Raw genomic sequence first — 23,936 nt, 5'->3', positions numbered from 1 at the left:
GTTACCGCTCACTGGTGGTAGGTGGATATATTTTCTTGACCTGCCATCTGATACATCATTCCCTAGCCGTGAGTATCTTTATTCTTGCTGGGCTCGCTTGTTCTATCCCTTTTTGGACCACGCTAAAATCAAGATAGATAAATTATCGCCCTTATAGGTTAATTAGATTTACTGGAGCTTAATTACCACTCCCAGAGCTTACATACCTGCGCTGGAGGATGAGCCTAAAATCTATCTTTGTATCCGGATAAATAAACGAAGCGTTACCAAAAACCTCAATTTCGGGCTTTTTGGCGTAAATCACCCTTCTCTGGTGGATTATTTACCGTTATACACCAAAAGAATTATACCGTAGGGGAACCGCCAGCCCCAGAGCCCTAGATTGCGTAAAGCACCCAGTTTTCGTATTAGGTGCTCGGGCCATCGAGTTGATGTTTTTCCCAGCCGCTGGCGAAAGGCAGCAAGATGCTGATATCGGGTCACAGACAATCACTCGTATTTTCGAGGGAAGACTCTTAGTCTATCTTAGTATGGCTTCTCACTCTTAATGAATTCTTATAGCATAGCTAAGCATGTTCTGCTTGGCATTGTGTCTCCCGTGCCCATGACTAGTGGCAGTTTACGTCGGAGGTGCCATATATGGATGACGCGGGGGTTAGTCGTGAACTGTCACTCGGCGAGTGAGAACCTGTGATTAGCGGGACCGATCACGGATCGGTTTTTGGGGTGGGATGCGTGGTGGGTTGAGGAGTGATAGGGTGAGGTGTATTCACGCTTGGTAGTGCTGTGGCTCTTGATGGTAGCGCGCAAGCGGTGGTGTGTGATTGTTGGTCGCTATTCTTGTCGGTATCGGTGGAGGGCTATAGATCGCTAGGTGTTTGGGGAATTGCCAATGCTAAGCGATGATTCTGTAGCTTTTAAACATGTAATATTGTAAACCGGATTCCGCTCGCTGAGTGACTGATGATGCCACTAAGACGAGGCAGAATCCTACCCTATTTATACATATTGGAACCTATGCCAAGGCCCGCTTTCTAATACTACTAATACCACGATAATAAAATAAGACAATCAACCCGAAGATAGCCCCGATAGAAAAGCGCCCCCGCATAGTTCCGTTCCTCCATTCTAATTCTGACACATAACCATGAACCCCGCAATTGCCAGTAACCGAGCTGTATCATACTATTGTCCTAGAGCTACTTCCTTAAGTAGAATGGCCTGCAGCCATAAACCCCGCTTCTATTCCGTTCCGGGTGAGACACCCAATAGTAAGCGTGTCCTCACAATAGCCTAATACTAGTGTGGTTGCACCCGGTGCTCCCACACCCCTCGGTACCTTTCTATGCTTATTCTTCCACTACCCGACCGTACCCGCATCACAACCCATTACTCGTATTCCTCCTGTTTCCTCGACTTAGAGGAGTGCTCGTATTCCTGTAACACTACTCCCCCTTCCTAGACGTCGCCCTCGACCGTTAAAACCTCTCTATGATAAAAACCCTGTGGGGAAAAGTCATAGAGTAGGAAAGGTATCGAGCTAGTCTTTCCCAGTCCGTTGTCGCTTCGGAGGCCGTCTCGAATCGGTGACTGGCCCTTGACTCCGCGTATGGGGTCGAGTATTCGTACTTGGTTTGAAGTTCTCATCTAAGAGCGCTTCTTGAGGATCGGGTGTTGCAAGTCGTTTCCGTATATTCTGTTGTCTTCCTGGGTTGGGGTCCTCTCGATAAGGTCGTAGCAGCATTTCGTGGAATACATCGTGAACCTTCCATTCTACCGGAAGATTCAACCAATAAGCTCTATTTCCTATAGCTGCAGCGACTTCGAAGGGTCCAGTGAACTTATCCGACCACTTGTCGTATCCCCCGAGGTTCCGAGTATCCAGCAAGACCTTTTGACCGATTGCGAACCGCTGAACTGCTGGCCCTGGTCTTGACGCCATTCTGTCAAGGGTCTTCTGCAGCGTATCTCTCGCTGACTCGTGAGCTTGAAGAAGGTTGTCCAAGTAGTTGTTTCCGTTGACGTCCAGCCGATCGATATCCGCATCTGTTGGCCAATCCGTTCGTGGGTGGAAACCGTAGTTACAATAAAACGGCGATTGTCCTGTAGACAAGTGTTTCGCATTGTTATATGCATACTCGCAGATTGGTAGCAGGTCCTTCCATTTCTTCCCTGTACCTGCGGTGTAGGCTCGAAGATAGGATTCGAGGTGCTGGTTGGTTTTTTCCGTTTGGCCATCTGTCTGCGGGTGGAACGAGGTTGAGAGTCTTCTACGAATCTCAAGTCGTTCTGTAACCGCCGTCCAGAATGCCGATACGAACTGTGTTCCTCTGTCAGAGACAATGCTCCTGGGAAGTCCGTGAAAACGCCAGATGTCTTTGACAAATGCGTTAGCGGTCTGTTCCGCATTGATTCCCGTCATTGGAATGAAGTGAGTCATTTTCGTAAAACGGTCCACGACTACCAATACGTTACGGAATCCTGATTTCTCCTTTGGCATCTCTACCACAAAATCCATTGAGATATCAGTCCAAGGGGTGGTGGCTAACTCTAGGGGTTGAGGGAGTGACAAGTGTCTCCGACGTTGCTTGGCTCTCTGGCATACATCGCAAGTCTTGACGAAGTTGGCTACATCTGTAGACATTCCTGGCCACCAGTAGTTCCTATCGACCAACTCGAGGGTTTTGTCCCTTCCTAGATGCCCCGCTACGGGTCTGTCATGATGATCCTCAATGACTTGCTTGACCGCATATCCTGGCACTACCCAACGACCATCGTGGGTAGCCTCATTCGATCCCGAGGTCCATTCAGTAGTAAGCTCTGCTATTACGGCAGCAGCTTCCGCTGACCCGAAGACTTCAAGGTTTGTGTCAGGGAGAGGTTCATCCCGGAACACTCTCCGAACCCATTGTCTGTCCTGTTCAGACCAGTCTTGTAGTGGCTGAGGCAGCTCTACGCCTGGTATGTCGTACCACTGATCCAACGGAGTCCTTCCTTCTTCGGGGTTGCCGATAATTTTAGGTCTAGTTTCTACGCTGGTCCGTGATTTTCTGACAAACTGTTCTGCGCTGAGCAACTGTTTTACGGGTTGTTCACGCATCACTCCCCCTTCCATAGCGAACTCTGGGCGCCTTGTGAGTGCATCTGGCTTGCCGTTCTTTTCGCCTGGGCGGTAATGGATCCTGAAGCGAAAAGGTGCTATCTTTTCGGCCCATCTGGCTTGTCTTCTCGACAACTTCTTGGTCGTTGTGAAATACTGTAGGTTCTGATGATCCGAATGTATCTGGATAGGAATGTCCGTTCCTTCCAGCCAATGTCTCTAAGTCAAGAGAGCAGAAACTATAGCGAGCATCTCCTTGTCATAGATCTCGTAGTTAACTTCCGCCTCGTTGAACTTGCAAGAGTGGTAAGCTACCGGGTGTAGAATACCTTCCTCGAACACCTGAGAGAGTACTGCGGCCTCGGCCCAGTCACTCGCATCAGTTTCTATGATTGCTTCACGGTGTTCGTCATAGTGTCGTAGTATTGGGGCAGACGTGAATCTCTTCTTGAGTTCGTCCAAAGCGCTTTGCTGTTCTCTGCTCCATCGCCATACGGAACCCTTCTTCAAGAGGTCGGTCATTGGTCGACAAATTTCGGAGTACCTGTGGATGAACCGTCGTAGGAAATTGGCGAACCCGAGGAAACATTGAAGTTCCTTAACCTTGGTGGGTGCTAACTATTCTGTGATTGCTTTCACCTTTTTAGGCGAGACCTGGTTCCCTTTTCCTGATAGTACAAATCCCAGGAATTCTACCTCCTGTTCGTACCATTCCGTTTTCTCGAGGTTCCCGTATAGGTGGTTTTGTTGCAGTCGCTCCAATACTTTTCGCACAAGAGTCGTATGCTCTTCTCTAGTCTTTGAATATATTAGGATATCATCCAAATAGACTACTACGCCTTGATCCAATAGATCCTTGAATATGGTATTAACCATGACCTGGAACGACGCTGGTGCATTGGTTAAGCCAAAAGGCATTACCCTATATTCAAAGTGGCCGTATTTCGTTCTGAAAGCTGTTTTCCATTCCTCGCCAGCAGCGATTCTAATCAAATTGTAGCCATTTTTCAGATCTAATTTGGTGAAGAACTCTGCTCCTTTCGTCGCATCGGCCAACTCTGTCATAAGTGGGAGAGGATAACGATTCTTGACTGTAATAGCGTTTAAGCCACGAAAGTCTACGCATAACCTTAATTTCCCGTTGGTCTTGCGAACGAACAGAATGGGTGCTGCTGCCGGACTAGTGGAGGGAACTATTTTGCCAGAGGCTAGCATTTCGTCCAAGTACTCCCGGAGTGCCTTCTGCTCCACTGGGGAGAGCGCGTAGATCGGTCCCCATGGAGGCTGCTTTCCTTCCATAAGGGGAATGGTGTGGTCCCATTCAGAGTGATCAGGTAGTCGATCGGCTCATTCCTTGGAGAAGACGTTGACCAAGTCCTGATACTCCATTGGTATAGCATCAACGAGAGCCTCGTTTACCGATTCCCTTGCCCAGAAGGGGTGTTCCTCGATCATCATCTGTGTCTCGGTTGACGACCTCAACAGTCTGATGACGAGCTCTTCTGGGTCTTCTTCGTATATGTCATATATGGTCATGAAGTATCCCTTAATTTGACAATAGATGTTGTCGAAGGTGACCTTATTCTGACCCCAATGTATGGTAGGTTGATGCTCCTTGAGCCATCGATGTGGTACGACGAGGTCTTCTCCTGCGAACGAGCCAACCTCACAGACGATATCTCTGTCTAGATGGTTGCCGATGCGGAGGGTAAGAGATTGAGTGATGTGGGTGCCAGAGTTAGGCATAGGGGTACCATCGGCCTGTCTGATGATGAGAGGCTTAGGTCGAGGTTGGGTTGGGATCTTGAGACGATGGATACAGTTCCAGGACATAACCCAGTCCTCGGTTCCGCTGTCTAGGAGTGCATTGACTATTTCTGCATAAAGGGTACTAGTTGCGGGGTGTGCCCAGGAGATCTCAATCTCGAGGCGGGTTTCCTGGTTGTGTAAGGACATGTTTGTATGTATAGAAGTGTAAGGTAAAGGTATGTTGTTCTTGGATATAAGTGAGTTTGATATTGATGGTTCTTTGTTGTTGAGCGCGGGGCGAGGGAGTTTATATAGACAATTCAAGCGTTGATGAAGGTCATCGTGCAACACTTATACGTCAGGCGTTTCGGGGTGTGACCCCACTTCTCAGAGTATATGTAAAGAGAATTAAATTGCGCGGAATAACAACCGATAGAACATAACATAACCCGATCCCTTGTAAAAACCAGACATGAAAAAAAAACCCATAACACAACATAGAATAAACAACCGTAAAACATAGAAATACCCAATCAATTTTTAGTTCTCCAAATTCGTAATTCTTGCCCTAAATGCCTCATTTTGTGGCCCCAATTTTCGTTTCTTATCACCCTCCCTTCCGTGGTCCTTCCTCCCGGAAGGAGGCTCTCTCCTCTTCAGGTTCGTTAACCTGACCTTACTCGTCGCCACGCAATCCTTCACGAAGTGGTTATCTCTACCACAACGGAAACATTTTCCTTCCTTCTGCCATTTCTCCTTCTCTTCCTTGGTGACACCTAAGTCATCCGAGGTCTTGGAGTTGTTGGCTGATGTGGGGAAAGTTTTCCGAGGATTTGCATTGTTGCGCGATTTTCGCCGTTCCGTCTTTTCCTCGCGAGGTTTGACAGTATCTTTACCTCGCAGGATTTCTTTCCGAGCCTTCACCTCGTGGTCCTTACGTCCGACTTTTCGTACCCAGGCTAACCAGTCCACGAAATCATTAGGTTCCTCAATCGCATTAGAGAGCCGTTGTTCCAGCGAGGAGTTTATTCCCGTTAGGATCATAGATCTCATGACAACTGGTCCAACTCGTGCGTCCCATTCTAGGTTCTGCATCTCATTGATGTAGTCGTCGATTGGGCCAGTTTGCCGGAGTTTGTCCATCTTCTGCTTGGCCTGTTCCTGACTCGTACGGTTGCCGTATTGGGTACGGAGTTCTTGCTTGAACCATTCCCAGGTTCCGATACTGCTATCCAAAGCTAACCTCTCCGTAAAATTTCGCCAAAAGTTCCCCGCACTACCGGTAAACTCAAGGGATGCCCACATGATCTTGGTGCCGTTATCCCATTGGACCTTTTTCTGGAGACTGATTAGGATCTCCATCTGGTCGATCCAGAGTCTTACGTCTTGATCGGCTCTTCCGGAGAAGGGAATGTTGGCTTTTTTGGGTGCATCACCCACGGTGGCTCGAAGGGGGTGCGAGAGTTCTTTCTCTCGTTGGCGCCTCTTTTCCTATCTCCGTTTTTTACGTTCCAGCCGCCTGCGGCATTCGTCTTCCGAATCTGAGGAGTCCGATGAGGATGATCCTGGAGGTCCCGGTCCACCAGGGGCGTTACCTCCCTTATTGCCATTTCCATTGCCTCCACCTTGTGCTCCTTGACCTCCTTGCTTCCCTTGTTGGCTACTACGCTCAGGGTTGCTTCTTGGTACTAGGCTTTGGCCTTCGGGGTCCTCACTGGATTCGGAGCCAGCTGGAGGAACGACGGGTTGTTGGGGAGGTGGTTTGGGAGGCGGGCCTAATCCGCCGCCACCTGTCTCTGGGGCCAGTGGTCGTTCCGCAGCCGTTTTACGGGCTGTTTCCTTCATTTGCTCCATCATCTCTTCTAGAGCCGTCTTCGTTCCAGAGAACCCATCTACCAGTGAGGCCTGCTGCTGCATGGTCCTCTCCAATTGTGCCAGTGTGGCTGCTACGCCTTCTGGGACTTGGGCTGGGCCGTCTTTCGGCAGCTTTTGGATCCAGTCAGCCAGCATGGTTATATGCTGGGCCTGCTCTTCCTGCCGCTGTTGGTGGGCCTTAGTAGTGTTGACGATCTGCTCCAAGACTTGGCGGAGATTCGTAGTGGTTGCGGCTGTCTCTGCCCGCACTTGCGCGAGGATGAATCCTTCGCGGCGCTCCCGTTCCTCTTGGTCCTGGCCGAACTTCATCTGCAACTCGCGGATGAGTTTGGTCTGCTCTTCATGCTGCTGGGCGAGCTGCGCGGAGTGCTGCCGAGTGATGTCCCTGATTACAGGGAGGTCTTGGACGCTCACAGTGAGGTCTCCAAGTCCGCGACTCAGCTGCTGAACCACTGGGGCTCCTCTCCGTTCGATTTCCTGCCCGATGATTTCTCCAAAGGGGTGCTCGATACGGCGTTCCTCGACGTCCATATTCGTATCTTCGTCTTCGTCCGTTACCCTGGGGACCGAGGGCCTCGGAATAGAAGACCTCTCTCTGATTGGCGTTTTGTATGGGGAATAGTCTCGATAGTCCCCTTGCCTGCGTGAGCGGGGTTGGCCATAGGATTCGGCCAGCTGAGTCGATCTGAAGAGGTCGCTGATCGGCATGTCCAGATCCCTCCTGTGGCGCTGTCTCGCCTGGGTCTCGACTATACCTCGATCTCTCACTGTGATTGAACTCTCCATGTTGTAATCTTCCTCCAGTCGTTGCTGAGGACCCCTTGACATCGCTAAGTTGCTCGATCCTGAGCTGTGGCTGTCTTCTGCACCAGGGTTGAACGACGAACCAAGGGACGGGGTGAGCTAATCCGTAGGATTGCTGCCTGAGGGTGACTTTGATGGGGAAGAGTTCAGGGTAGTTGAGGATTTCCGGGTCGTGTTCTTCGAACGTGCAAGTAGTGCCTGCTTCGACAAAAAACCCGGCGTACTCAAAGTATCCGCAATAGAGATGTTCGGCACTGCCTCTGCGAACGATGAAGGAGGTAGTGCAAGTGAAGTTGTTGATAGCTGCTGTTGCTACTCGAGGATGCATAAGATATCAAAGAGCCCTTCTAATAGACTACTTTCTTATTCCTTTACTTGAGCGCACGGTGACTATCCGCCACACAAAATACTCTCAAGTATTGGTCTAAGCAAGTAGTTGTCTTATCAGAACGTTGATAATATGCGATTGGTAAAATAATAGCATAGTGGATAAGGGACAATATAGTGTTTGGGGAATTGCCAATGCTAAGCGATGATTCTGTAGCTTTTAAACTTGTAATATTGTAAACCGGATTCCGCTCGCTGAGTGACTGATGATGCCACTAAGACGAGGCAGAATCCTACCCTATTTATACATATTGGAACCTATGCCAAGGCCCGCTTTCTAATACTACTAATACCACGATAATAAAATAAGACAATCAACCCGAAGATAGCCCCGATAGAAAAGCGCCCCCGCATAGTTCCGTTCCTCCATTCTAATTCTGACACATAACCATGAACCCCGCAATTGCCAGTAACCGAGCTGTATCATACTATTGTCCTAGAGCTACTTCCTTAAGTAGAATGGTCTGCAGCCATAAACCCCGCTTCTATTCCGTTCCGGGTGAGACATCCAATAGTAAGCGTGTCCTCACAATAGCCTAATACTAGTGTGGTTGCACCCGGTGCTCCCACACCCCTCGGTACCTTTCTATGCTTATTCTTCCGCTACCCGACCGTACCCGCATCACAACCCATTACTCGTATTCCTCCTGTTTCCTCGACTTAGAGCAGTGCTCGTATTCCTGTAACACTAGGAGGGTTTAATTAGCGCTGGTGCATTGGCTGATTGAAGGGATGGGTAGGTCGGGATGGTGGGATGAGGTTCCGTATGGGACTGTGGTGGTGGTGAGGCTCTATGAATAAAAATATTACTTAGCGGAGTAGATAATAATCTCGGAGGACATGACGTAGTGTAGGGAAAACTTGCCATCGTAGACCACGGATACGGTTCCTAATTCCCGTAGAAAACTATAGGTAGTAACACAAGAGATATATACATTAATCCCTTTCCAGCCACTTGCTCCTCGGGGAAACGGCGGTGGTATTTCGCGTCATGATAATTCAACACTATAAAAAGCATAGGCAGAAGTGCAAGTGACAATTAAGGTAAGTCAAGATGCGCCCGCAACTCCGAGATGAGAGCACGGCAATCATTCGATGTTCTTCTCTAGTTTACCGCCAATGAAACGGCGGCGACACTACGTGTTCCCCGGTTCACAGTCAAACCAACTCTTTCGTAAAATAATGTAGTTTGTTTCTTTTTCTTTGTTTCCTTGCGTCAGCTTGTGGCTTGGGGTTTACCATCTTTCTATGCAGGTTGAAATCGAGATAAAATAGATGCGCGGCGTGCTAGGGAGGACCCTAACCCTGGATGCATTCGCTGCTGAACCAGCGCCAATTAAGGCTGGAAATCAGTTGTTCACTTCAAGCCATATATTAGTGACATTGGTTATGTGGCCTTTAATTCGGTTTATTTACCTCAGGCACAGCTTTTGCTACAGAGATGACTGGTTAGAACCGTGGGAAAAGCTATATATCACATTCGACCCGCGGAAGTGATCGTCCTTTTGAAATTGATGTTGAAATTTGCGGGTGTTTCAAGCTGGGATAGGTTTCGGAAATGTGGTAAACAGGGGAACTCCCGTCGCTATCGGGGGTCGGACTGTTTTTGCTACAAGAATGATTGACGAGGCCTTTGTCCAGGGAGAGGGTAGAGGTGACGGTATTCGCTGGAGGCATTTTGCGCAAAACATTATATATTGAAATGCTTACTGGGATTTATCCTTATCCTGCTCCGTGATGACCATGGGCGTTTTCCGGTATACTGATCGCTTTGTGAGCGTGATTTGATTATCACTAGTTGAGGATTATGATAAGGCTTCTGCTATGGTGTCTGTAATAGCAAGGGCGTTCTATCCTACAGCGAGTTAGTCTCGTGCCCAGCCTGTGTTTGCTTGATTCAGCGCACATGCAGACAAAACAGTCTGGGAACGAGACTAACAGCGAGTATTAATACCGTCAAGTTTTAATTGTACTTACGCCTGAGATTACAGTGACTTTGTCCCTGCATAGTACACCTTCGTTGAAATAGGAAGTTCAATCGGCCAAATAGAAATATCACGTCACATTGGGGAAATAAAGGGAACTTAGGTTTACGCTCCCTCTAAATCGTCGCTTCCTTGCCTCGTTCTCACAGTAAGGTAGTGTGCCACCGGTATCTACGCCTCCATTCGCATACCAGATTATCCAGGGACTTCTCACGTCTACCATTTCCGGGCACCATAGGAATATCAATTAATAGTAATAGCAATTCATGTGACAAGGAAATAATTCTCTTAGCCTGAAAATACTTGATGAACTGATAACAAAAACAACTCCTAGCTCGGAAGCCCGATTTTAACGTATGTTTGGCAAAATGATATCGACTGATATATATCTCATGATGCACCTCCGGCATCCTCCGGTTAACTTACACTGGGATTGAAAGCGCCTCGATACCGGCGGGAAGTTTGTGTGTGCCGAGGGAGTGGCTTGGGATGTGAAAGTCAACGCTTAGCGCGTGGCACCCATCTTCAGGACTAATCGTCCCAAAATTTAGATCGAGCTACCCCATCGACACATAACAATAGCAACAAATTAAGATACTGGCTAATCACGGCAGTCTTATTGTAGTTTCTTTTCATAAAAGCATTGTTTCGGGGACGGTAGAAACGCCGACTGCACCAGTTTCTAGCACGCCGTTTTCACTGGAAAGCGTAGCATCTGAACAGACTTGTGTGCGCCATCTGGACATTGAGATTGAAATTGAGTCAAGTCGGATTGGGAAGATTTTGGTGTCTAGTATGTATGGCACAGTTCTTGGTCATAATCGGATTCAGGTGAGAATCTTGTACCAAGTAATCAGGGTCTCCAATGGGCCGGCCCGGGCTTGAAATACCCCCATGCCCGGCCCAAAGCCCGATGTTGTTGCCCTAGGCCTGGCCCAAGTTCATAAGCCCGGGCATGCCCGGGCTCATGGCCTGAAGGGCCCAATCTAATATATGCCCTGTTCATGACTGGGAACACCTAGATATGGAGGTCAGGGTATGAAAGATATGACATGATTTTCAACATTCGACCTGGAAATATCGATTCTTCATGGGCCCAAAGAGGGCCCAAATAGCCCGGACTTTGATTCCCATGAGGCCCGGCCCGGCCCCTATTATCTACCAGAAGGCCCGGCCCAAATAGCCTGAAGTGAGCCCGGGCTTCACGGGTTGGGCCACGGCCCATTGGCGCCCTGCAAGTAATGGTGACATGGCCACTTTCAAGCTGGCAGTAAACTTTCAAAAGTGTGCTATATAGTAATTATCCGCGCTCTATCGTTAACAAAATTCTTTTTGGTCACAATTGATAAGATTATCTCTCGCAAATATGGTATAGGTGTCTTCCCATTTTGGGTAATCAACTACCGCCGGTGAGTAGACGGTAGACACTCGCGCACCCGGGTCAGCCGCGCATCACAACCAATTCAATCATTGTAACCAATCAATATTAGCCAGTTTCTAGAGTTCGCGACTGACCCTGGTGCACGAGTGTCTACTCACCCGCCGTAGTTGTCGCTTTCAATCGCTCGGTACACTACGCCGAAAATACATAACTACCTTGAACCCACAGATTAAGTGAGGTAATTTATAATCCAAATATAAAGAAAGAGGAATCGTTGAACAAGCCATTTTTGGTAAAAATAATCAATTCTTATGAAATGCCTACCAAGACCTTGAATTTGTGCAGGGCACACTTGGTAGATTTCACACAACTCTCCCCCATACAACTCGTTCAATAACTGTCGTGCACAAATAGATCTTTAAACTGAGTCTGGGCTTACGTGTCTCTATCTATTCAATATTAGAGGCTTAGGTGCTTGGAACTGTGGGTAAACGTCATGTTTGATGTGATTCGTTACTTTTCGCGCGAATACGATAATTTATGTCAGCGCGCTGTACATGTGAAAGTTAGAGGGAGGCGTTTACTTACGTTACTTCCCAAAAATCTTTTCCATAGGCTGTCGCATCTTTCGGGGGACAATCCCGAAACTCGTATCAAGACCTCGATTTGTGTGACGCTTGGCAAAGTTCAACGTTGCAGCCACTATGGGCGGTTTACTATTGTTGGGCATTCGGATCTGGATTTTCAGTTACTCTTACGTATATTGATGTACCTGCATCGGATATTCAAGTGCTTCTCAATGCTGTGGCAATAGTTGTTTTGGCCAAATCTCGGTATTTTAGTTGAGTTTGATGCGAATGGTATGATTTATGTATGTCATTGGATTCTGTATCGGTTGATCGAAAATATGAGCTAAGGAACGTTATCAAATTTTACTTGATAAGAACCTGATATAATAGTCTCAGGACCAGACCACGGAGTGGGTTAAACAAGACAAAAAGTAGTGAATTGTTGTATCGAGTGAGATCCCGCGACGCACCCCCGAGCAAGGCTAGTGTCTACCATTCCAACATTATGCCTGTTTCCACATAGCCAGAGGTTATAAGCCCAACCCACATCTTTATAATTTAATCATACGCCTTATATCCTCGAACAAAACTCATCTTCCATAATCATCTTCGCCACCATAACCATTCCGCCCACAGCGCCAAACGAAAGCAGAACTGTATACAAACATGCATAAAAGACCATGATTATTGCGAACGTATCATGATTCATACCAGCCGCTGCTATATACTGATCGACACGTATACGTATCCAGGAGTACGAGCTCATCGCAAGCACACCAAAGACCTGTCCCATAGCTAGCCAGGTCATTGTCCATGCCCGTTGACTCGGAGTGCTACTCGCAGCGTTGAAGCGTGTCGGCGACCAGATTATGAGCCATGGTGCGGGGAGCAACGTAATTAACATCGCGTTATAGGCTATGATGGTCATGATGTGATCCTTGAAGAAAGGCGTTATGTGGCGTATTAGTCAGGATGGAGATAAATGGAGTCGATGTGGGGACTGGGGCGTACAGTATTTTCCCCTCGTTTTTCCTTCTGACCCCCGTCGCAATAGGCTTCGCCAACGGCACCATCGATACGGTCCAGTAGACTACACTCACCATCCTCCGTATCAATTGATTCGCTAGCAGCCCCGATGTTCTGGACGTCCTCACTACTCTGCCTGCCATTCAAATCGCCCCGTGACCAATCGAAGGTTACGAGCTATTTGTTGAGGAAATGTATTAGGTTAATATATCCAACAATGCTACTAATATCCGAGATCTGCAAATGGATCAGTAAACAAATCTTTAAGTTCACTTTGTTAAAATAGCACACTACATGAGAAAGCGATGCCTTTCCTGGTCCTTAACTTAATTCATTTGAGATCGCAGCAAAAGGAAAGTTTGAGTCATGAGAGAATTAAACTCTCATTGAGGCACCTATCAACTGTAGTGCTAAGCTTACCGCTTACACTATATATCGATACATTGGAAGACATCCCGTGTATATTTTTGAAGGTTTATAGGCGTTCAAATGTGATTTATAGACCCCCCAGGGGGTGTCTACAGCTTCACTCACCTGGCAGTTTGCTTACGACTCCGACACTTCAAATGACTAAAACAATACCTGAAAATTCCAAAAAAATAAGATTTGGCAGTTCACTATTAGTCATTGAAGATATAGATATCATGTTTACAAGCCTTATTTCTTCCCGGCTTTTGTTCAAGAAAGCCCTATGTGCTGATCTGGGTCCGGTTTTACAAAATTTGATGTGGTGACCGGTTGCTATGCACAATCTGTAATTTATCTTTAAGGCTTCAGATTTGAACGCCTTCATAATATCCAGGGATGTCTTCCATTACCCAGTCTTAAAGGTAACATGGGAAAAACGCCAAATCGCTTATCACCTTTCAACCACGATAGATGTTAAAAATCTGTCGAGATAAGAGCTGGATACCGTGATGAATAAAAGTTTGTCTTGAGAGATTTTTAATATCTATCGTGGTTGAAAAGTTATAAGCGATTTGACGTTTTTTCCCATGCTACCTTTAAGACTGGGGCACCATATAGATTTCATGATCATATAAAGTTTAATAATAGTTGTATGTATATACTACACCTGATAACGCTACTAAGTTCAGGATCGGAAGAGATATAAAACACTCTACCCATGGATATGTTACGGCCCTGTCACGAAGTCGGTTCAGTGACGAAGTTTCGCCACTGGGCCAGTTCATTCACGAAGTTTCATGACTGGACTATATTCTTTGTCACTAAAGTGGGCCTGCTGTATGCCAGTTCAGTCACGAAGTTTCCTGACTGGACTGACCGCCTCACAACCCTAGAACCCCTGGGCACGGACAGCTATGGTGGTGCGAGCACAGCTATCCTGGGGCGAGCCCAGGTGCCACCTGTCGACGACTGGGGCCCCATCCAGCAATGGTACAGTCACTTAAAAAAATGCGCGGGAGAAAAACAAAGTGTGTGGGAGAAAATTACAACAGGATTCTGTGACGCTTACAGAGATATACTAGCGCTTGCACTCATTTTCAGCGCTAGTCATATCACTAGAGCAGCTCTACGTTGTACTTTGTGACTGGACTAGGGTTTAGATGAGTACTTCGTGACTGGACGGAGAGTCTACATTGTTAGTTCGGTCAAGAAGAATGCGGTCCAGTCACGAAACTTCGTGAATGAACTGGCCCAGTGGCGAAACTTCGTCACTGAACCGACTTCGTGGTTGAGCCGTAACAGATACACCTGATACTTTTCCCAACATGTACCTTTCTCAACACCTTTTCCCGCACCTGTTCCGACACCTTTTCCGACACATCTAGATCTCCCTATGCCCTTCCCATCATGCACCCTCTCTGATACTGTTTCTAAGGGTTCTCCAAAGATCCTTTCTGACGGGTTTTCCTAATGCTATTTATTACAACATGACAAACACATTTCTAACTCGTTTCCTAACACCTTTCAAAGCCATCAGGAAACGAATCGATTAATCCGTATGTAGTGTGGTCGACGAGTCGAGTTGTCTCAAGTCCTCGACTTGAGCTTTTCTCTCAAGCATTACGAGCTCAGATTGGCTACGAGCCGAGTTGGCTCGAGCTCTATCGATGGCTCGACTTGAGATAGCCTGAGCTATTTGTATGTTTATATTATTAGATATTTAGACTTAATGGGATAGTTCTTGGTAGGTTTTCTATCACTTATTTTTATCCGGTCTTAGGTAAGGGTTTTAACATGTGCAGGAATACCTACAATCGAGCAGACATGGGGCCTGTTCTTTCGCAATTAAATTCATGATTTAGCTTGAGAGTTTGAGATTTTTCCCATGAGCACGAGCCCAACCTTCCACGAGTCTAATTGGCTCGGGCCATGGCCAGGGCTCGACTTGAGCCGGCTCGTCGACCACACTATCCGTATGTGTTAATAGATTAAAAATATTAGTAAATGTGTCAGCAGATGTGAACAGGTATGCGTGCAAGAAATTCAGCAGGAAAAGAAATTATTAATAAATCTATAATTAATCGTGTAAGTGGGTACGAGAAGGGATTAGTGAAGTGTATTATGGAAAGGCATGATCAAGGAAAGGCAATAGGAAACCATCAGAAATGTATCAAGAAATGTGTTAGGTGGTGGGAAAGAATCAATTCATTTGTTTCCAAAGCTAGTAGACAGATATGGTCTCGTTGATGAGAGAGTACACACAGTAGGGAAACATTATCAGAATTAGGAACCAGTCTAGTGATGGGCACGAGACGGAAAATGACGAGGCGTGATCTGATCTCGCCTTCCTTGGACTTAGTTCCAGGGTTAGGGTTTGGATATATATTTGAGAGTGGTCATTATATAATTTCCAATCAACACCTAGATCTGCCAGCGGCAAAATTAAAACCATTATATTGGAATATTTTTCAATGTTTCTAAATATCCTTTCGCCTCCTGAAGCCAGTTTTGAGCCGAACTATATATCCTGCTTAATTACCCCCTCCTCCTCTCTTGCCTAATATCTGTGTCTAGAGAAATAACCTCTCGAGGCCTATTATGTTGTCACCATTACAACAATGATTGATGGCACAGTATGCCATAAAAACCTAGGTTTAAAGGACGTAAAACTAAAATTCTCTGTACCGGCGAAGCTAGTACATGGATTGAGTAGTGATGGGGGTGAGCCTGAGACTTCTCAGGAAACCCGTGAGACTTTTGGTCTCGAGAATTGAGAGACAGCGTGAATTAGCATAAGCGAGGTAATACTAGTATATTTGAGGAAATAAGTGGGTCATTCTGATGAGAACACTCTCATAAAATCGTCTGTTATAATCCAATAAATTGTCAGAAAAGGAAGAGAACCTAGCAGAATGTTGACCTCAAGTATCAACCCTTTTCATATAAATTTTCGTAGTTTCTACAACGAGATCTGCCTGTTGTTCTTTCCACTCGAGTTTTTATAGCAGCGTATATTCAATACCATACTGGATTAATGTGGTTGCAACGTTCTCATGAACCCATGAGAACGGGCTCATTGTTGCTGAGAATTCTCAGACTTGGCCATGGCGAGTCCGGTCTCGAGCAGTCTCACCCCCATCACCGGGATCAAGTCGCATTATTGCGGTTGGGCGGCAGATAAAGAGTCGTACACCCGTCGAGGTTGGAATTATTGATGATGACCTTGACAATATATGGCAATTGGAGGGATTTGTATAGTAGAATATATATATTACTAAGTGAGGTTGTCAACTCAGAAGAAGGATGCGCTTGGCAGAAAGATATGTAAATGAGAGATAAATCATGACACCAGCTTCGAAAAGAGGAAATGATACTAACCGGATGAGTGGAGGTAATGAGAGACGTACCATTCATGTCCTATAAGCTGGAGCCGCTACTGTATAGTTTAAATAGCACTGCATTAAGGTAAAGGGGGCGGTTTATTAATTGGACATAATTCAAGGAGCATTGTGTTGATGTTCAATAACAGAATTAACTCCACGAGCAGCGCTAAATTCTCGTCGGATGCCTAGCCAAGTGAAGACTAAATCATATATCGGTTGCGGTACGTAAATCTTTTATGGAACTATGGACGCGAGGGGTAGGCAAGTAAACATTGTTTATGACGGCCGAAATGGCCAGAGTGTTGACGGGCGTGCGCATGAATGAAGATTTAAAGAATTAAGATTCAAATGTAGGTAAGGGTGGGTGTGCGGGAGTCCAGGCGCGCGTAAGCATATCTATACATGAGATTAGATAGAAACAATTAACTATGTCCTGTATGATGTAACATTTGCCGGATGTTGATAGTGATATGGGCTCCGCCCGGGTCTCACTAGGAGGGGCAGGCGTGTCTCCCCAGGGCACCGAGACAAGGCTCCACGCGCAAAGTAATCACCACCAAGTTAGGTGGCGAATATCTTAAAATAGCCCGAACAGTAGAATAGCTCGAACAGTAGAATAGCCCGAACAGTAGCCTTGTTACGCGTTGGAACTAGTGTAAGCCTCAATCTGATCTCTGTACTCTACTGTCATACTGTTATAGCTATATGTATAGTATTTGAACGATCTGGTTTATACGAAAGTTAAGATTTCCGAAATGTCAGAGCGTCGGGAGACCGCTAAATGCGCCTATGGAATCTCTCGGCCTAGTGAACAAACGAATAACAACCAACACTCGACCAAGGTCTTGAGAATGCCCATGACCACCCACACTGCCTTCGCCCGGGTGTCCAAGGGGAAGAGGCTTGGCACGAGCCGGCCCCCTGACTCAGGCAGGATTTCTAGTGATTTGCCGATTATGTGGTTTAAACCGTTTGTACTCAACCGTTTAATTAAGTAGTTGGTAGGGTTTGTACCTCCTTGAACAACGGTTAAACTGTTCACGAATCTTTAAAACCGGTTATCCCGGCGCTTTAAACGGTTTGTTCATGAGCTCGAACATCATACTTAGTCAGCTGGAAGACCCAGTTCCTAAACTCAAACACCCAATTCCTAAACTCAAACACTCGTCATGCGCATGTTCAGCTGTCAAGACATAGAACCACGGTTTATGGGTTAAACCGGTTCGAACTCTCAAGTTAAGCATTTGGTTCAGTTGGTGCATGCAGTTTGGCCTTAAGCATTTTAGTGGTCGGTACGGTTTTGTCTTGTATGTACTCGGGGCAGGACAAGAAGAACCTGAAAATGACTTTTATGGTAACGACCTCTGATTCGCGGCTGGCGAAAAGCTACACCAAATTGAGCCCCTGCTTGCAGCTTGCATTTTCAGGTTCTTATTGCCTGCCCCGAGTATCACAACCGGTTTGTACCGTTGGAAACCCTGGTGACTCAGGTTAGATATTCCTGACATCGGCATCTTTGCGGTAGGAGGCGTATGCACTCAGCGGAGCCTCCGATCCGACACCGACACAGAGGGCAAGATCTAGAGTTACCGCTCTAGAGATGAGCGCACCGGCGAGCCACATATGCTCTACTGTGGGCATCCATATGTACCACATTCGGAGGGCATCCCTGAAGCACGCAGCGGAATGGGCGGAGCACAAGACAGAGATACCTAGTGGATTTTTTCAGGTACGTAAAAGATATCTAACTTGTACGAGCGACGCAGCCCGTATGTACTCGTAGTTTTCTAACGTTTCTGAACTGGACTGGGTCGCACACCACCAAGATGTGGTTGTCAAGCACGATTTACGCCCATATGCAGACCCAGTCCAGTTCGGAAACGTAAAAGAACTACGAGTACTATTATATTGAAATAATTAAGACCACGTGTGTTCCATGCATTACGATATGCATAATCCCAGCGCCCCAACTTAGGCTCGCATTCTATAGACGCTATTAAGATGATGAGGAACTGGATGACAGCGAATACGTTACTCCACATTGATTTCCCTAGTGAGAGGTTCGGTGCTCGAGCGAACCAAATCTCCAGTATATCAAGTGTACAGGTGATCATTGGCGCAGACGGAATCATCTTACATAACACAACTGTAAGTGTTGTTTTAGGCAACTATGTATATTGTACAGCAAGCATCAATGAGTCATTCCTTTTTAACCAACATTGCGCGAGGCTACCAGTTCAGCGAATTCTTTTATTACGGACCGCAGTGAAGCGCCTCACCTCTAACACACTCAAAGGTGCAATGGATGTATCTACTCGTTTACCGCGAGTAGTGGTGCTGGAGAACGACTGGGGGGTTACAATCTTCATTACAGCTGAGCCCGGCGGAAATTCCTAGACTTGTGGATTTGTCTGTGAAGTCATGCGCGCGTTCCAAGATTTGAATGCGTTATCATATAGGCCTTCAGCAGTAAGTAAGACTCAGCCTTGCCATAGTCGATGTTCATAAAGGTATTCAATCATAAATTCGTTATGGCAAGGGCACTTTAACCCAGATTTCTCGTATATAGCTGATCATCTCACGGAATCATGTAGGTGGTCCTTAAGCTCACTCAATAACATCTTCCTCCTAGCAAGATAGACACAAAACTAAAGCAAGGCACTTTTCAGTCGCACCATCTTTCCAATACTATCAATCCTCGATCCAGCTAGTAATTAAACATCATCCGACCACACTGCGGGTATGAGTTCCCAAGATGAGAAACCATATGGAATCAAGCAGTTAGTTGCAGGAATTGATCCCATTGTTGAGTATGCTACAATCACGTCGAGGAGAGGATAGTGAGCACGAGCTAAGTGTTGCGTGTTAAGCTAGTTGCGGTACATGGGCTTGACGGCGGGCCAGTGTCTAGCTGGACAGCGGATAACAAAAAGCTTTGGCTCCAAGACTTTCTTCCTGGCGACATTCCTCATGCGCGTATCCTTACCTATGGCTACGATGGGAGAACCCACGACTCTTCTCCGCTTAGCTGCCAAAGACTGCATGACCATGCTATAGGTCTTGTCACTGAGCAGACACTGTATCGTGAATCAACAAAGGTAAAGGATTATTCTAGCAGAGAATGTTCGAAAAGCTGACAACTGCCACAAATAGACGAGCACACGGCCAATTATCTTCATCGCACATAGCGTCGGAGGTATTATCCTCAAAGATGTAAGATGGAAAATCTGTTATGTCAGGGTACTGTTCTGATCTGTTGACCAAGACGTCGATTTGGTCAAGTGCGCGCACAATTCCTCAAGATTGATGGATAGGGCGATCCTTTGAAAAGGCCCATATTATGATGAATAGGGCGCTCCATCCAGTAAGCTCGCGTAATGGCTTTACTCAAGTCATCAAGTACACATAAATTGAGGTTCCGAACTGTGTCAGTACCTGTATTCCATTAACCTATGTTGGTGTTCGCTGAAGTATTGAGACCATAGCATAGGTGGGTCCTCCCCGCTGCGAAGAACTCAGAACTTGAACTCAAAACTTGAAAGTCTAGTGTGGCTAATACACTCTAATGGTTGTTTAAAAACTGTAATTCCTCTAAAGTATACACTTGAGGAAAGAGTCGGAATTCTCTGGTTAAGTATTGGCTTTTGAGTATTGAACTCATTAGCATATCTGGCAGAAGGAAATAGCACAAAGCCTATATCGGGAACAGTGTTTGCAATGGTACAAACCGGTATGAAAACGTCACCGTATTGTACTACTTGTACCACCAGAAACTCAAAATTGTACCAACTATTTAACTACCTCTTCCAGCATGGTTAAACCGGTAATACCATTTATCTAAATGGTATGTGGGTTAGGGTTCTTGGCGGGTGTTTCAGAGCCAACTGTTGCTCCGGAGCGGCAAAGGTTCTACCGAAGTTGGCGGAAAAACAATATTCCGTACGATTTTGTTAGTTGGTTTGTATCGGTTTAGGGTGCATCATATTTCAGTATTACCACCACCACTTGAAGCTCAAACTGTACTAACTGTCTCATTATTACTCAGTTTTGTACCAGTATGTACCGCCAAACCGATATCCCATTACAAACACTGGTCGGGAATGGCCACTTGATCGTTGGATCAACAATCCATCAAGACGCCCATTCGGCCAATGGATTGCCCCGTCTATCATCTTGCTCCATAGGGCACCCACTTGGCCAAATGTACGTCTTGGTCAACGGATCAGAACAGTACTGAACGAGAGAAAGATCTAACAATACTATCTGGAGCTTATTCATTCAAATTCAGCAAATAAGAATAACTTGGAGCATCATAATGCGATTAAGACATCGACCTATGGAATATTATACTTCGGAACTCCCCATCAAGGGGCGGATATTATCAAGTTCACCAGGAAAATATTCGATGCTGCAAGATTAAAAAAGACAAATCCAGAGTTAGTGAACGGGGGTATCCGAGGGATCAGAGATACTCCAAAAGCAAATGGCTCAGTATAATCATATAAGTAGTGATTTTGTCACTAGATGCTTCTATGGCACATATAAAACATCAAGTGAGAATAAGGCAAGTATAACATGTCAGTATTTAGCTATTTTTATACTAACTATTATGCCATAGCCCACCCGTCCCAGTCCATCAACAATACCAGGGGCCCAAAACGTTGAGGTTCTCTCAATTAATAATAATCCAGAAGAAATGGTCAGGTATAAATCTGTTGAGGATGATGGGTACAGGAAGGTATCGGCCTGCATCCAGCTGATGGTAGCGGATGCCCCTGGAGTAATCTCCATCAGGTGGGAACGATGGAATAGGCTAAGAGGTATGTAGATTATCGCCGAGCTCGTTGAATGGTGAACTGACGGGGGTGAAGATGCGGAAAGCGATGGGGTTCAAGTGACATTCGATATACCCTTCGAACCTGAATACTTGCGAAATAGGCACTTTACCGGTCGAACGTCAATCTTGGATGAGATGCATTTGGCCATTGCGAAAGCACACGCTTCCAGCGATCTGGCATTTGTGATCCTTATAGGATTAGGAGGCACAGGAAAAACCCAGATTGCGTCCGAATATACCTATCTTCATCAACAGGACTACCAATCGATATTTTGGGTCAACGCGGCCACAAAGCAATCTGCTGAGACTGGATTCGTAGTAATTGCGCAGCGCTTGGTACGAGAATATGCCAGGATTCTCACGGGGCGCCCAACTACCTATCTATAGCAAAGTATTTAGATATGGTGGATGTCTTTGATGAGAACGGCGACCTTTCTGAAAACATAAAAAATAGCGACAAAATTGTCAAAGGTGTGAAGTCGTGGTTTTCAAAGAAAGAAAATAATTGATGGCTTCTTGTCCTCGACAATGTTGACGACCTCAATAACTCCGATATCGATACGTTTATCCCGACTACTAGCCATGGCACGGTGATAATGACAAGCAGAAGAACCGATAGCGCAGCACTTGGTATTGGATTAGATGTCGATGTCATGGAGGAAGAGGAAGGAAAAGCCCTGTTCTCGAAGAGCGCATCATTAGAAGGCAAGTATTCCACAAAGGTCTCGATGTTTCCAAGTGGCATCTATTGGGACGATTAGTGTACTTGAGCGCTACTGACATTTAAGGCGTTCTATATATCACCCACTTGCGGCGAATATTGTTCAAAAGCCGGGCGGGCTTACACTAGCAATTGTGCAATGTGGTGCTTATATCTCGGTTCGAAAGATGCAACCTGAAAAGTACCTAAAAATATGAGGAGCATTTCGACGAGGTGATGAGAGCCAAACCGTCAAAGGCGGTCTGGTCATACGGAGAGCGTACCGTTCGAACTACCTGGGAGATATCTTACAAGGCATTCCATGAAACAAGTCCTCGGGCTGCCGACTTGCTAACGACTTGTTCTTTCTTATCAAACGAGGGGATTAGAGACGATATTTTCCGCCTCGGTATGATGCTAGGGGATGATGGTATGCTTTTTGACATGTTCTGGACGCCCTCAGTATACTAATATCTTCTCAAATATAGATACCATACTGGATGATATGCTATCCTTACTTTTCTCGTACTCGCTCGCACATCGAAGAAAGGTAGAGGATGAACCCAGCTTCGATATTCATCCCTTAGTTCATCTATGGGGACATAAACGGCTTAATCTATTTGAGTGCACATCTATCGCCATGGGTGCTTTAGAGCTTCTCACACGGGCCATAGGCAACACCAGCGAATTCGATAGTTCCCGGTACAAACGCCTTATTATAGAACACATCAGAAACGCGCTCAGGCATGTCAACAAATATCTTAATATTGAGTTATATTCTAGGGATACCGCGGCTGACCTCCGTCTACTATCATATGTTCTGCATGAACATCGACGATTTGATGACGCTGAGGCTTTTCATCTTCACTAACTAAAACGTGTGGAAGCTTATATTGCGATCGTGTACCCGTCGAATGGCCTCTCTGCGCCTCTCTATGGAGAGGAATCAGGTCACATTTCTTTAGAGGGGATTAAAAAACACCCAAAACTACTTCACGTCGCATATAACTCGCTGTATGGTCTCTGTAGAGCCTTGGCAGCTCAGGGTCGGTATGAGGAGGCTAAAGCTTTCGAGTCACGGTGGATAGAAATCATGCGACATCTGCCGGGGCTCGTTGCTGATTGCGCAACGTTGCGCTTTATTTGCTCGACAGATTTAGAAGAGATTAAATCGATGCGGTGGGGTAAAGAGGAACTACAACTGTGTATTGTTATCTGCCTCCATGTCCAGATCTCAACCCCCCCCCCCCTTTCTCCCGACCTGCGTCGCCCCTCTCCACTGGACCCGCTCTCCACCCCAGGGAAGTCCTCCTGCCAACATGCCATTTACCGCAGCTCGTATGTGCCCAATTACCAGACGCACGCTCCCACACACCACCCCCCCTCATCTCGTGCCTCCCCCGGCAGCGACCCAGCACCCGCTAACACCGTCCTGCTGCTCGATCGCGTATTAGCTAACCTCCTCAAATACCCACTCCTACCTACTTGAGATGTTAAACCCGCGTGATGATGGTAAGTGCTGCAGAATCTCATCAAGTCAACACCTAAGCTACCCTCAACTCCCTAAACGCCAACGCGTCCTTCGCGACCACCCTGTGCCCAGCAGCACAACACCTCTCAAAGCGCCGGCGTTGCCGTCCCTCGCAGAGCTGCAGTTATATCCATTGTGTGTCTGGAGAATTCGGTTCTTTGTCGCGCAAAGGATTGCTGTGGTTGTTGTCAGGTGCGGGGT

At 46.5% G+C, this 23,936-nt stretch overlaps 4 protein-coding genes across 4 annotated transcripts; 1 reads left to right on the top strand and 3 right to left on the bottom strand.

The window, feature by feature from the left end:
• Positions 1 to 3,718: 3,718 nt before the first annotated feature.
• On the bottom strand, positions 3,719 to 4,399 carry H6S33_007084 (uncharacterized protein; the record flags this gene model as incomplete). Its single annotated transcript, XM_044838427.1, has 1 exon — positions 3,719 to 4,399. The coding sequence occupies one exon, from the start codon at positions 4,397 to 4,399 to the stop codon at positions 3,719 to 3,721; it is 681 nt and encodes a 226-aa protein (XP_044689248.1).
• Positions 4,400 to 4,447: 48 nt separating this feature from the next.
• Positions 4,448 to 5,056, bottom strand: H6S33_007083 (uncharacterized protein; the record flags this gene model as incomplete). Its single annotated transcript, XM_044838426.1, has 1 exon — positions 4,448 to 5,056. One exon carries the CDS (start codon positions 5,054 to 5,056, stop codon positions 4,448 to 4,450), a length of 609 nt encoding a protein of 202 aa, XP_044689247.1.
• A 7,365-nt stretch (positions 5,057 to 12,421) lies between these two features.
• On the bottom strand, positions 12,422 to 12,778 carry H6S33_007082 (uncharacterized protein; the record flags this gene model as incomplete). The annotated part of the gene is made up of 1 exon (XM_044838425.1): positions 12,422 to 12,778. The coding sequence occupies one exon, from the start codon at positions 12,776 to 12,778 to the stop codon at positions 12,422 to 12,424; it is 357 nt and encodes a 118-aa protein (XP_044689246.1).
• An 8,372-nt stretch (positions 12,779 to 21,150) lies between these two features.
• H6S33_007081 (uncharacterized protein) lies at positions 21,151 to 21,891 on the top strand (the record flags this gene model as incomplete). The annotated part of the gene is made up of 3 exons (XM_044838424.1): positions 21,151 to 21,231; positions 21,286 to 21,487; positions 21,539 to 21,891. 3 exons carry the CDS (start codon positions 21,151 to 21,153, stop codon positions 21,889 to 21,891), a joined length of 636 nt encoding a protein of 211 aa, XP_044689245.1.
• Positions 21,892 to 23,936: the final 2,045 nt, after the last annotated feature.

This window comes from Morchella sextelata (assembly GCF_020137385.1).
Source record: "Morchella sextelata strain SCLS chromosome Unknown scls_22, whole genome shotgun sequence".
Classification (NCBI taxonomy): Eukaryota; Fungi; Ascomycota; class Pezizomycetes; order Pezizales; family Morchellaceae; genus Morchella; species Morchella sextelata.
The sequence above is the reverse complement of the archived record's forward strand: the minus strand, read 5'-3'. Positions and strand labels throughout refer to the sequence as shown.